This window comes from Rhinopithecus roxellana, chromosome 8, assembly GCF_007565055.1.
Source record: "Rhinopithecus roxellana isolate Shanxi Qingling chromosome 8, ASM756505v1, whole genome shotgun sequence".
NCBI lineage: Eukaryota > Metazoa > Chordata > Mammalia > Primates > Cercopithecidae > Rhinopithecus > Rhinopithecus roxellana.
The window spans coordinates 119,285,931-119,300,623 of NC_044556.1; the positions used below are offsets into that span (position 1 = coordinate 119,285,931).

Sequence of the window (14,693 nt, forward strand, 5' to 3'; positions counted from 1 at the left end):
TCACTGAGCAGTGGTTTGTAGTTCTCCTTGAAGAGGTCCTTTACATCCCTTGTAAGTTGGATTCCTAGGTATTTTATTCTCTTTGAAGCAATTGTGAATGGAAGTTCATTCCTGATTTGGCTCTCTGCTTGTCTGTTACTGGTGTATAAGAATGCTTGTGATTTTTGCACATTAATTTTGTATCCTGAGACTTTGCTGAAGTTGCTTATCAGCTTAAGGAGATTTTGGGCTGAGACAATGGGGTTTTCTAAATATACAATCATGTCATCTGCAAACAGGGACAATTTGACTTCTTCTTTTCCTAACTGGATACCCTTGATTTCTTTCTCTTGCCTGATTGCCCTAGCCAGAACTTCCAAGACTATGTTGAATAGGAGTGGTGAGAGAGGGCATCCCTGTCTTGTGCCAGTTTTCAAAGGGAATTTTTCCAGTTTTTGCCCATTCAGTATGATATTGGCTGTATGTTTGTCAAAAATAGCTCTTATTATTTTGAGGTACGTTCCATCAATACCGAATTTATTGAGCGTTTTTAGCATGAAGGGCTGTTGAATTTTGTCAAAAGCCTTTTCTGCATCTATTGAGATAATCATGTGGTTCTTGTCTTTGGTTCTGTTTATATGCTGGATTACGTTTATTGATTTGCGAATGTTGAACCAGCCTTGCATCCCAGGGATGAAGCCCACTTGATCATGGTGGATAAGCTTTTTGATGTGCTGCTGAATCCGGTTTGCCAGTATTTTATTGAGGATTTTTGCATCGATGTTCATCAGGGATATTGGTCTAAAATTCTCTTTTCTTGTTGTGTCTCTGCCAGGCTTTGGTATCAGGATGATGTTGGCCTCATAAAATGAGTTAGGGAGGATTCCCTCTTTTTCAATTGATTGGAAAAGATTCAGAAGGAATGGTACCAGCTCCTCCTTCTACCTCTGGTAGAATTCAGCTGTGAATCCATCTGGTCCTGGACTTTTTTTGGTTGGTAGGCTATTAATTATTGCCTCAATTTCAGAGCCTGCTATTGGTCTATTTAGGGATTCAACTTCTTCCTGGTTTAGTCTTGGAAGAGTGTAAGTGTCCAGGAAATTATCCATTTCTTCTAGATTTTCTAGTTGATTTGCGCAGAGGTGTTTATAGTATTCTCTGATGGTAGTTTGTATTTCTGTGGGGTCGGTGGTGATATCCCCTTTATCATTTTTTATTGCGTCTATTTGATTCTTCTCTCTTTTCTTCTTTATTAGTCTTGCTAGTGGTCTGTCAATTTTATTGATCTTTTCAAAAAACCAACTCCTGGATTCATTGATTTTTTGGAGGGTTTTTTTGTGTCTCTATCTCCTTCAGTTCTGCTCTGATCTTAGTTATTTCTTGCCTTCTGCTAGCTTTTGAATGTGTTTGCTCTTGCTTCTCCAGTTCTTTTAATTGTGATGTTAGAGTGTCAATTTTAGATCTTTCCAGCTTTCTCTTGTGGGCATTTAGTGCTATATATTTCCCTCTACACACTGCTTTAAATGTGTCCCAGAGATTCTGGTATGTTGTATCTTTGTTCTCATTGGTTTCAAAGAACATCTTTATTTCTGCCTTCATTTCGTTATGCACCCAGTAGTCATTCAGGAGCAGGTTGTTCAGTTTCCATGTAGTTGAGCGGTTTTGATTGAGTTTCTTAGTCCTGAGTTCTAGTTTGATTGCACTGTGGTCTGAGAGACAGTTTGTTATAATTTCTGTTCTTTTACATTTGCTAAGGAGTGCTTTACTTCCAATTATGTGGTCAATTTTGGAATAAGTGTGATGTGAGATAAGCATGTGTTTTTTGTCATTGGTTTCACGTGATAAATTACATTTACTGATTTGTGTGTGTTGAATCAGCCTTGCATTCCAGAGATGAAGCCACTTGATTGTGGTGGATAAGTTCTTTGATGTACTGCTGGATTCAGTTTGCCAGTATTTTATTGCGGATATTCGCATAGATGTTCATCAGGGATACTGGCCTGAAATTTTCTTTTTTTGTTGTGTCACTTCCAGGTTTTTGTATCAGGATGATGCTGGCTTCATAAAATGAGTTGGGGAGGATTCCCTCTTTTTCTATTGTTTGGAAGAGTTTCAGAAGGAATGGTATCAGCTCCTCTTTGTACCTCTGGTATAATTCGCTGTGAATCTGTCTGTTCCTGGACTTTTTTTGGTTTATAGGCTATTAATTACTGCGTCAATTTCAGAACCTGTTACTGGTCTACTCAGGTGTTCTACTTCTTCCTGGCTTAGACTTGGGAGGTGTCTGTGTCCAGGAATTTATCCATTTGTTCTAGATTTTCTAGTTTATTTGCGTAGATGTGTTTATAATATTATCTGATGGTAGTTTCTGTTTCTACGGGATCAGTGGTGATATCCCCTATATCACTTTTTATTGAATCTACTTGATTCTTCTCTCTTTTCTTCTTTATTAGACTGGCTAGCAGTTTATCTATTTTGTTGATTTTTTTCAAAAAAACAGCTCCTGGATTCATTCATTTTTTGAAGGTTTTTTTGTGTGTGTGTCTCTATCTCCTTCAGTTCTGCTCTGATCTTAGTTACTTCATGTCTTCTGCTAGCTTTTGAATTTGTTTGCTGTTGCTTCTCTAGTTCTTTTAATTTTGATGTTAGGGTGTCAATTTTCGACCTTTCCTGCTTTCTCTTGTGGGCATTTAGTGCTATAAATTTCCCTCTAAACACTACTTTAAATGTGTCCCAGAGATTCTGGTACGTTGTATCTTCATTTTCATTGGTTTCAAAGAACATCTTTATTTCTGCCTTCATTTTGTTATTTACCCAGTAGTCATTCAGAAGCAGATTGTTCAGTTTCCATGTATTTTGTGCAGTTTTGAGTGTTCTAATTTGATTGCACTGTGGTCTGAGTTTGTTATAATTTCCATTCTTTTGCATTTGGTCAGGAGTGTTTTACTTCCACTTATGTGGTCAGTTTTAGAATAAGTGTGATGCGGTGCTGAGAAGAATGTATATTCTGTTGATTTGAGGTGGAGAGTTCTGTGGAGGTCTATTAGGTCTGCTTCGTTTAGAGCTGAGTTCAAGTCCTGAATATCCTGGTTATTTTTCTGTCTCGTTGATCTGTCTAATATTGACAATGGGGTGTTAAATTCTCCCACTATTATTGTATGGGAGTCTAAGTCTCTTGGTAGGCTTCTAAGCATGTGCTTTATGAATCTGGGTGCTCTTGTATTGGGTGCATACATATTTAGGATAGTTAGTACTTCTTGCTGCATTGTTCCCTTTACCATTATGTAAGGCCCTTCTTTGTCTCTTTTGATCTTTGTTGGTTTAAAGTCTGTTTTATCAGAGATTCAGATTACAACTCCTGCTTTTTTTGCTTTCCATTTGCTTGGTAAATATTCCTCCATCCCTTAATTTTGAGCGTATGTGTGTCTTTGCAAGTGAGATGGGTCTCCTGAATACAGCACACTGATGGGTCTTGACACTTTATCCAATTTGCCAGTCTGCATCTTTTAATTGGGACATTTAGCTCATTTACATTTAAGGTTAATATCGTTATGTGTGAATTTGATCCTGTCATTATGATGTTAGCTGGTTGTTTTTCCCGTTAGTTAATGCAGTTTCTTCATAGTGTCGATGTTCTCTACAATTTGGTATGTTTTTTCAGTGGCTGGTACCAGTCATTCCTTTTCATGTGTAGTGCTTCTTTCAGGAGCTCTTGTAAGGCAGATCTGGTGGTGACAAAATCCCTCAGTGTGCTGTATTTACTTGTCTGTAAAGAATTTTATTTCTCCTTCGCTTATGAAGCTTAGTTTGGCTGGATATGAAATTCGGGGTTGAAAATTCTTTTCTTTAAGAACATTGAATATTGGCCCCCACTCTCTTCTGGCTTGTAGGGTTTCTTCAGAGAGATCCACTGTCAGTCTAATGGGCTTGCCTTTGTGGGTAACCTGACCTTTCTCTCTGGCTGCCCTTGACATTTTTTTTGTTCATTTCAACCTTAGTGAATTTGACAATTATGTGTCTTGGGGTTGCTCTTCTCGAGGAGTATCTTTGTGGTGTTCTCTGTATTTCCTGAATTTGAATGTCAGTCTGTATTGCTAGTTTGGGTAAGTTCTACTGGATAATATCCTGAAGAGTGTTTTCCAACTTGGTCCCATTCTCCCCGTCACTTTTAGGTACACCAATCAAACACAGATTTGTCTTTTCACATAATCCCATATTTCTTGGAGGTTTTGTTCATTTCTTTTTAGTCTTTTTTCTCTAATCTTGTCTTCTCTCTCTATTTCATTAAGTTGATCTTCAGTCACTGACATCCTTTCTTCCACTTGATCAATTTGTCTACTGATACTTGTGTATTATTCACGAAGTTCTTTTGCTGTGTTTTTCAGCTCCATCAGGTCATTCATGTTCTTCTCTGCATTGGTTATTCTATTTAGCAATTCGACTCGAGCTTTTTTTCATGTGTTTGTTGGGTGCATGGATGTCTTCTTTATAAAAGGGTTTGTCCATATCCTTTGCCCTCTTTTTAATGAGGTTGTTTTTTCTTGTAAATTTAAGTCCCTTGTAGATTCCAGATATTAAACCTTTGTGAGATGGATAGATGGCAAAAATTTTCTCTCATTCGGTAGGCTGTCTATTCACTCTGATGGTAGTTCATTTTGCTGTACAGAAGCTCTTTAGTTTAACTAGATCCAATCTGGCAATTTTTGTTTCTGTTGTAATTGCTTTTCACATTTTATTCATGAAATTGTCGCCCATGCCTATGTCCTGAATTGTACTGACTAGATTTTCTACCAGGGTTTTTATAGTTTTGGGTTTTAGATTTAAGTCTTTAATTCATCTCGAGTTAATTTTTGTATACAGTGTTAGAAAGGGGTCCAGTTTCAATTTTCTCCATGTGGCTACCAGTTCTTCCAGCTATATGTGCAATTATTAAAGTATGCAACTAGTATTTATTCTATGCCACTTTATTTTATTTCAGTCTCCTTGCAACATATTTTTCCTTTAAAAGGATTAGACCAGATAAATTAAATTGAATAAAACATTTTAAGATGTCAAGGATAAGCTTTTTAAAAAGTTGATGCCAAAAAACAAGAACTTTTTCAAAATGTGAGTGCACTATGTGTGTGCATGTATATATGTATATTTTGTGTATGTGTGTGCACGTGTGTGTGTACAGGTTGAATATTCCTTACAGAAATGCTTGTGATAAGAAGTGTTTTGGATTTCAATTTTTTTTGGATTTTGAAATATCTGTAGATACGTATTTGTGGATCATCCCTAATTCAAAAATCCGATAAACATAAACCAGTGGTTGAAAATGCTACAATGACCATTTCCTTTCAGCTTCATGTCTATACTCAAAAAGTTTTGGAGTTTGGAGTAATTTGGGTTCCAGATTTTTGGATTAGGGATACTACACCTGTGTAGACACTCACACACACACATACACAATCTCCCCAGCTAAGAAAAATGAGTGAAACATAAAATCCCAGATTTTTTTCCATAAATTTTCAACACCAGCCATTTCAAATATTACTATCACTTCCTATGGAATTGTTACTAACCATGATCCATGTGACTTTTTTGTGGCTATTGCTGTTGGGGCAATAGAGTATAGAGGAAACAGAATGGAGATTAAAAACAAACAAACAAACAGGGTTTGCATCCTCGATTTCCATTCTAAATTAGGAGAAACAACTTAATCTCATGGAACCTTAGCTTGCCTACGTGGAAAAGAGCAACAAATTTACCTACTTGACAAACTTGCTGTGAAGATTAAAGATAATGTATAAGGAACCAGTCTGCTACCTGGCACATAGTGGTATATTCTCCATAAGTGTTTGTTACCCATGCTGCATGTTAGTTCCTTGTAATCATGGTCCTAAGGATTTACAATATACTAAAATACTTTCTAAATAATTAAAGAAGTATTAATTATGCAGCAAGATCTTTAAGGCTCATATCCTTCCAACAAGTAATTCTATTTCTAGGAAGCTGGCCAGAGGAAAAGATTAGAGATATCATCAAATATTTATGTATAAAGATATTCTTCAAAGTTTTAATTTTAATACGAAAACACTGAAAACAACCTAAGTATCCAAATACCATACTACATTTATACAATTGTTGTTAAATATTAAATAATCTATTAAAATATTAATGAGGACTTAACAGCATCCAGAAATGCTCACAAAAATTATATTTAAACAACAACCCATAGACCTACATCTCAACCATTACATTCATGTGTATCAGTGTACACACATGCACATACAAATGCAGAAAAAAAGGATTTGGAGGAAATGCATCAAAATATTAACTATGACTATCTTCAGGTGATTGGAATTCAGTAAGTTTTCACTCCGTTTTTAATGGTTTTTTATTTTCCAATTTTTCTACTATATACATGGATTACTTTGATACTTAGAAGACATAAAATTTTTAAATCCATTCACTTCTGTATATTATTTAGTATATTTTAGTTTTTTAAGGGTGATCTTTTTAACCATATACCATCTTACTTCCAAAAAGATTTGAGATACTTAACAAAAATATATACACCAGACTAAAATAAATAAAATAAAGAAATTGAGACAAAAATACGAAAATAACTTGCAAACTATCTCTCTCTATATATGTATATATGCAAACATGTATTTACATACATATGTCAAAGGACTGTTTCAGATACAACGAACTGAAGGAAATTTCTCTAGCTTTCTCAGGAAGGGTATACTGGAGGTATGGCAGATGTTGTTTTAATTTGTACAACAGGAGTGCTATTGGCTGGGCACAGTGGCTCATGCCTGTAATCCCAGCATTTTGGGAGGCCGAGGTATGTGGATCATCTGAGGTCAAGGAGTTCAAGACCAGCCTGACCGATATGGTGAAACCCTGTCTCTACTAAAAATACAAAAATTAGCCGGGTATGGTGGTGTATGCCTGTAGTCCCAGCGACTCGGGAGGTTTAGGTTGCAGTAACTCAATATCATGCCACTGCACTCCAGCTTGGACAACAGAACGAGACTCTGTCTCAAAAAAAAAAAAAAAAAAAAAAAAAAAAAGGAGTGTTAATTAGGTAAATTAAGTGAATCACAGTTTGTGATTGGAAAGAGAGGAGGCAGACTAAAAGTCAATTAACCAAGACCTGCAACAGTATCACTGAGCCTGAGCCTGAGTATGATCGGCAACTCAAAGAACACCTCCTAAAAATGCACAAAGAAAAAGACAAATAGAGATTTAGACAGATTTTCCCTTATATTTTGTCACCTTTACTCAAGTGCCTTCAAAGAAAAAAAATGGAAACACTAAAAGTATACTTTAATTTCTATACATAAAGTACATCAAGAAAATAAACATTGCTCTCCTATTAAAAAAATGTATTGAATATAGTGTACTCAACATAGCACTTACCTTCACTGACAGCATGGGGTTTAACAATGCAACAGGTACAATTGGTAAATTTAGCAGTGTTTGCCGGCCCACAACCTCCACTTGAAGGAAAAAACAACTCCATTTCCTAAAAACAGAGAGAAATGATTTTGACAAATGTGATCTCTTAGCTGGAACTTACAAGATATTTCTGTGGGGGAGGAGGATCATGCAATTACTTTTAGAGTTTCATCTAAATTTTTTGTTTCAGATTTTCTAAAAATGAGTTTTACAAAGACACACTGATTAGATTAACCCTGTTTCAAGACTTATAACCAGAAGAGCATATAAAGAATTATCAATCAAAGCAAAGACTTAATAAATTTTGAATATTGGAAATACCATTATAAAGTTCTTATTCTCCCCAAAGCATCAGTTAGACACAAATTTAATTTTAAATTTTTCATTAAAATGTGTAAAATAAAATTTAACACTAGGAAATTTTATAGGAAGAGAGATTAATATCAGGAATCTGAGAATTACAGCTACTTAAAACTAACTATAGGCCTAGTATAAAATAAAATCAAATGATCCATGTTTTATAAACAGATTTAGGCTGTGTTATTCACATTGGATGTGGTTCACTAAAATGACAACCAACAATTTGAACTAGCCATAAAGATGGTCACACTAATCAGTTCTTTTAATTACTTAGATGCTTTTCTGCCCCTAAGCTTTCACTGCTATTATTTTTACTATTCCCCGTAAAACTCTCTGACCCAAGCTCCAAAAAACCTTACCAATGTGTAAAGAGCCCCTCAAATACCACTTAGCACTAGGAGGCATTTCCTGATGCCTCCTGTCAGCAACCTTTACTCCCCCAAAGTTATAGTTATTGGGGTACTTGCCTTCCATCAAATTATAAATTTGAAAAAAAGGGAACTAAGTTGCATAGCTCTGTAGGATCCATAGCACCTAAAACAATGTCTGGCTCAATGCAAATAGCCCTTGATATATAAGCGATTGGTACTCAAATCCCTGTGTGTACTCAAATCCATGCATGCTCAAGTCCGCAGTCAGCCCTGTGGAACCTGCTTTTAGGAAAAGTCAAATCTATGTAGATGCGAGTTTCACATCCTGCAGATACTGTATTTTCAACCCTTCCACTGAAAAAATTTCACATATAAGTAGACCCGTGTAGTTCAAACCTGTGTTGTTTATGGGTTAACTGTATTTATTTTTCATTAAATTTAAAATGAAAAGATTATAGAATGTGTTAATACGCCACACTGATCAGCATTTTTTTAAACACAACGACAATGAGGAATTATTCAAATAGTAGTGTATATACTTGAGCATTTCCAGTGGTAAGACATTAGAATAAAAAGTGTTCTATTCCTAAGATATCAAGTGCCTTTCTATCATATTGCTGCCATTATTTATTATTATTTTTAATTAATAACAACAGCAACTACCCCTTTTAGTCCTGTACCAGATGCTTTGATTGCATGGTCCGAGAGAACCTTTATGCTACAGATGAAAATTCAAATACCTACAGGGACCTGGAGATGATCAATGAAGGAATGAAGTAGAAGTGGTGTGACAAGAGAACATGACAGACTAGCAAACTGAAAAGGGCATGCCCTTTTGAGAGTTCCCATTGGTCTGTTCCCTTCACAACAAAACTCAAAAGAAATGTCTTTTTTTTCCATTTTTGCTTCCTCTCCTACAGTCTCTTTTAAACCCATAACCAATTAGGCTTTCATTCCACCAAAGCTGCTCATTAAAATCCCTTACTACCTCCATGTTGCTAAGTCCACTGGTTAATTACTCTCAGCCCTCACCTTACCTTACCAAACAGTATTTGACACAGTTTGTCACATCCTACACTATGGAATGTTTTCATTACTTGCCTTTCTTCCTACCTCACTGGCTACTCCTTCTCAGTCTCCTTCGATGGTTTTCTCCTATCTAGCTGACCTCTATGTGTTGGAGAGCGCCAGGGCTTAGTTCATCTTCATTACTTGTTCACTAGCAGTTTCTCAATGAATGTTTGGGAATGACTGAAATTCAGCAGCTAAAAAATTCTGCATGTGCTAAACAAAATGAATGTATCCAGTGTATAAATGAGAAAAATAAGACTCAGAAAGCTTAAGTAACAAGCCCTTACAAGTTAGCAAGTGGCAAAGCCAGGATTCAAATCCAAGTGACTGTAGTTCCAAAAACCCTGTACTTTTTCTATTATCTGTCTTTCCAAAGTGAAAAGCAGTACTAAATTGTTCTATCTCTAGTTTAACAAATTATTTAATAATTAGCTGACCAATTATTTTTGTCTTAACTTTCCTTTAATTCCTTTTCTCACTCAATTTCTAAAAATAAAAATGCCAGCTTTCCAAGTACCCAGATTTTCAAGTACCATATTTACCTATGCTGAATAAATATTTTTTTATAAAGCATAAAGATTTTACATAAATACATCTTCTTAGTGAAACGTGAATAAGAGCGCTTTTGCTAGGTCATTGTTATGGCAATTAATTGAAAGTCTTTATACAACAAATAAAGTCACAAAAATAATATCTGTGTTCCTTTGGGATTTGAGGGCCTAAAATATTTTGTATAAAATCTGTTATTTCCAAAGATTCTTGCTATTATCCTTGTCCCTTTACATTTTCCTAAATTCCCTAGTAGGAAAGAATAAATATTAATAGCTTTACAAAAAACTAAAAATTCAGACTCAATTTGAAAGCTTTAGGTATATACTTTTTTAATTTTTAAACAAATTATAAAATACAGAGTTGTACTACTTCATAAAGTTTCACCCTGATAGGATTTCCTGGTAATTTCACTAAAACATTTGTAATTAATCTGTACTAATAATTTTATTATGATAATAAAAGTATGGCTAAAAAGTTTCTCCAAAACTTTTTACTTGTAATAGTAATTTAAAATGGATTATCATTTCTGTAAATGTTCCAAATTAAAATAGTATAGATCAATGAAACAGAACAGAGGCCTCAGAAGTAACGACACACATCTCCAACCATCTGATCTTTAACAAACCTGACAAAAACAAGCAATGGTGAAAGGATTCCCTATTTAATAAATGGTGTTGGGAAAACTGGCTAGCCATATGCAGAAAACAGAAACTGGACCCCTTCCTTTCATCTTATTCAAAATTTAACTCAAGATGGATAAAGACGTAAACATAAGACCTAAAACCATAAAAACTCTAGAAGAAAACCTCAGCAATACCATTCAGGATATAGGCATAGGCAAAGACCTCTTGACTAAAACACCAAAAGCAATGGCAACAAAAGCCAAAGTTGACAAACGGGATCCAATTAAACTAAAAAGCTTCTGCATAGCAAAAGAGAAATTATCATCAGAGTGAACAGGTAACCTATAGAATGCGAGAAAATTTTTGCTATCTATTCATCTGACAAAGGGCTACTATCCAGAATCTACAAGGAACTTAAACAAATTTACAAGAAAAAAAACAAACAGCCCCATCAAAAAGTGGGCACAGTATATGAACAGACACTTCTCAAAAGAAGACATTTATGCAGCCAACAAACATATGAGAAAAAAGCTCATCACTGGTCATTAGAGAAATGCAAATCAAAACCACAATGAGATACCATCTTATGCCAGTTAGAATGATGATCATTAAAAAGTCAGGAAACAACAGATGCTGGAGAGGATGTGGAGAAATAGAAATGCTTTTACACTGTTGGTGGGAGTGTAAATTAGTTCAACCTTTGTGGAAGACAATGTGGTAATTCCTCAAAGATCTAGAACCAGAAATAGCATTTGATCCAGCAATCCCATTTCTGGATATACACCCAAAGGATTGTAAACCATTCTATTACAAAGACACATGCACACATATGTTTATTTCAGCACTATTCACAATAGCAAAGACTTGGATGGAACCAAGCCAAATGCCCATCAATGATAGACTGAATTAAGAAAATGTGGCACATATATACCATGGAATACTATGCAGCCATAAAAATGGATGCGTTCATGTCCTTTGTATGGACACGGTTGAAGCTGGAAACCATCATTCTCAGCAAACTAACACAGGAACACAAAACCAAACACTGTATGTTTTCACTCATAAGTGGGAGTTGAACAATGAGAACACAAGGAGGGGAACGTCACACACCAGGGCATGTTGTGGGGTGGGAGCTAAGGGAGGGATAGCATTGGGAGAAATACCTAATGTAGATGATGGGTTGATGGGTGCAGCAAACCACCACGACATGTGTATACCTACGTAACAAACCTGTGCATTCTGCACACGTATCCCAGAACTTAAAGTACAATAATAATAATAAAAGAAATAGACATAGCCACCTCAACCTTCGGCAATCACAGCCTTGATCAATCAGCAGACATCAACATCAAAGTAAGATCAGCAAAAAGATAATGACTCGCTGAAGGCTCAGATGATTGTTAGCATGCATTGAAGTATTTTTAATTGATATGTTCATAGTTTTTTTTTTTTTTTTTAGACATAATGCTATTGCACTTAGTAGCCTACAGTATAAACATAACATTTATATACCAGGAAACCAAAAAATTCATGGGACTCCCTATATAGCCATATTCACTCCATCGTGGTGGTCTGAACCAAATCCACATTATCTCTGAGGTATGCTTGTAGATGAATAGAACAGAACAAATTGCTCAAATTGACCCAGATGTGTGTGTATATATATAGTCAATACATTGTCAACAAAGGTGCAAAAGCAATTAAAGAAATAAAGTATTTTTAGCATAATGCTGGAAGAATATCTACGTAAAGAATAACAAATTGTGATCATACTTTGTACTACACATACAAATTAACTCAACATGGATCACAGAATTAAGTATAAAAACTAAAACTATAAAACTTCTAGAATCAAATAAAGAATGAAATATTTGTGACCTTTGGTGTGGGAACAGTTTCTTAGACTTGACACCTAAAGCATAATACATTAAAGAACAACTGATACTGGACTTCATCAGAAGTAAAAATTGCTCATACAAAGATATTGTTAAAGAGAATGAAAATGCAAACTACATACTATGAGAAAATACTTGCAAATCATATATCTGGATAAATAATTTGTATGCATAATATAAAGAACTCTGAGCTGAGTGTTAAAAGACAAATAAAAATTACCTGAGCAAAGGGAGAATTGGAATTTCAATACAGAGGGGTAGAATGAGTAAAAGCAACAGAGCAAGAATCCCACAGTAAATAGAAGGTAAGGCTGGAGGAGGGGCTGGGAGACAGATCACTGAAATGCTTTGGAAACTATGTCAAGGAGCTTGAATTTGATTCTGGGAATAATGGAGTACTTTAAAATATCTTTAGTAGTCATGAGATGGATGGATTAATATTTTTAGATAACTCGTTCTGAAACCTATGTGGAAGATACATTTGAGGTAGAAAAGTATATTCCAGGACTCTTGCAGCAGCCCAGGTCAGAACTAGAAGAGTGATGGTAGGAATAGAGAGAAAGGGAATAATTCAAGAAAATGTTTAGAAATGTTAGAAAAACCTACAAGATCTTTTGCTGATTCTATTAGGGGGATAAAGAGGGAAGAATAAAGAATACTGGCTCCCAAATTTCTTTCCTAGAGATGTACCGAACACACAAGGAATACTTCGGTAAATTATAATCAGCACAGGCTGGGCATGGTGGCTTATGCCTGTAATTCCAGCATTTTGGGAGGTCAAGAAGGAGGACCACTTGAGGCCAGGAGTTTGAGACCAGACTGGGCAACATAACAAGACCCTATCTTTACAAAAAATTAAAACTTAGCTGGATGTAGTGGTACATGCTTGCAGTCCTAGCTACTTGGAAGGCTGAGGCAAGTGGATGGCTTGAGCCCATGAGTTCAGAGTTATAGAGAGCTATTATCACACCAACCACTGTATTCCAGCTTGGACAGCAGAGTGAAACTCTGTCTCCAAAAAAAAAAAAAAAAATTGTAATCAGTTCTGTTTTAAACGTATTGTTTCTATGTAAGTCTGAAATTGTAAGGACAATCCTAGATAGAAACTTAAGTTAATTTACATTTTTCCATATAAAATTATCTCACACAAGTTATTGACGAATCAATCTATCCCTCGTCCACTGATTTATAATGGCACCAACTTCTCATTATATGTGGGTCATCTCTTGAGCACTCTAGACTGTTGCACTGATATACTTGCCTACTCCCATGCTAATACCACAGTTTTTCCTACTAAAGATTTATGAAAAGTATTGATATCCCTTAAAATAAGTCTCACCCTATCATCACCACATCTTTTTCTCCCTCTTCAAAACTGTCTTAACTGTTCTGGGCCCTTGGCTGTTTCATAAGTTTGTTAAACTTCATGAAAATCTGTTCTAAGATTTTGAATGAAATTACACAATTTATAGATCAACTTGGAGAGAACTGCTATCTTCAGGATACTGACTCTTCCCATTCATAAACGTGGCATATATCTTCATTTATTTATGTCTTTTGTTATTGTCCACAATAAATATTTATAATTTTCTCCATAAAGATCTCCCACATCTTTTGTTCAATTTATTCTAGGTGTCATAGACTTTTTTTTAACCATGTGAATGGAAATCTCTTCTAAAATTACATTTTCTAACTGGTTATTTCAAGTATATCAAGATTACTATTGATTTTTGTATATCAATATTAGATCCAGTACAAATTACAGATACAGGTTTGGGGAGCACCATGAAAGTAAAATACTAATAATAAAAGATAACATCCATTCATTAAATACTATGTTCCAGGTACTATACTAAGCGCTGAAATAATTTCATTTAATCCTCAAAGACCACTACAATGCAGGTTCAATCATGATCTTATTTTACAGACTAGGAAACTGAAAATTAGAGCAAGGAAAGGAGCAAACCAGGAAGAGAAGCCTGCACAATACCAACGTCTGAAAGGACAAGTGAAGGAAGAAAAACCAATTAGTAAGACACAAATCATGGTCTCTAAAGACAATATTTTCTGATGTAAATATTTCTGACTGATGAAAATAATGCCAAACTTTAACAATTGCTCACAAATGAGTAGTCAAAGATAGCTGAGGAATGAAAACAGTGAGTATAAGTCTATGTTTTGGTAAAATCTGGAAAGATGGAATCAAAAATTAGACAATAACTAATAGGAACTCAAGGTAAAGAAGAAGCTGTTTGGGGCTGCATAAGTTTGGGGCTGTGATGTTTTTCAATTTTTTAAGACCTATGGTCTTTGCTTCTTCACATAAGCTCTATTTTCCAGCTACAATATTTTTCCTTAATTCTTAGAGCCACCTAACATAATGTCAACAA

At 35.2% G+C, this 14,693-nt stretch overlaps 1 protein-coding gene across 1 annotated transcript in view; it reads right to left on the reverse strand.

Annotated features, from left to right (window-relative positions):
* Positions 1-14,693, reverse strand: part of NME7 (NME/NM23 family member 7) — a 242,285-nt gene that overhangs the window by 162,597 nt on the left and 64,995 nt on the right. The window contains exon 7 of the mRNA XM_030937211.1: positions 7,393-7,498. Within this exon, the coding sequence (XP_030793071.1) occupies positions 7,393-7,498 (106 nt within the window). The remainder of the gene's footprint in view (positions 1-7,392; positions 7,499-14,693) is intronic.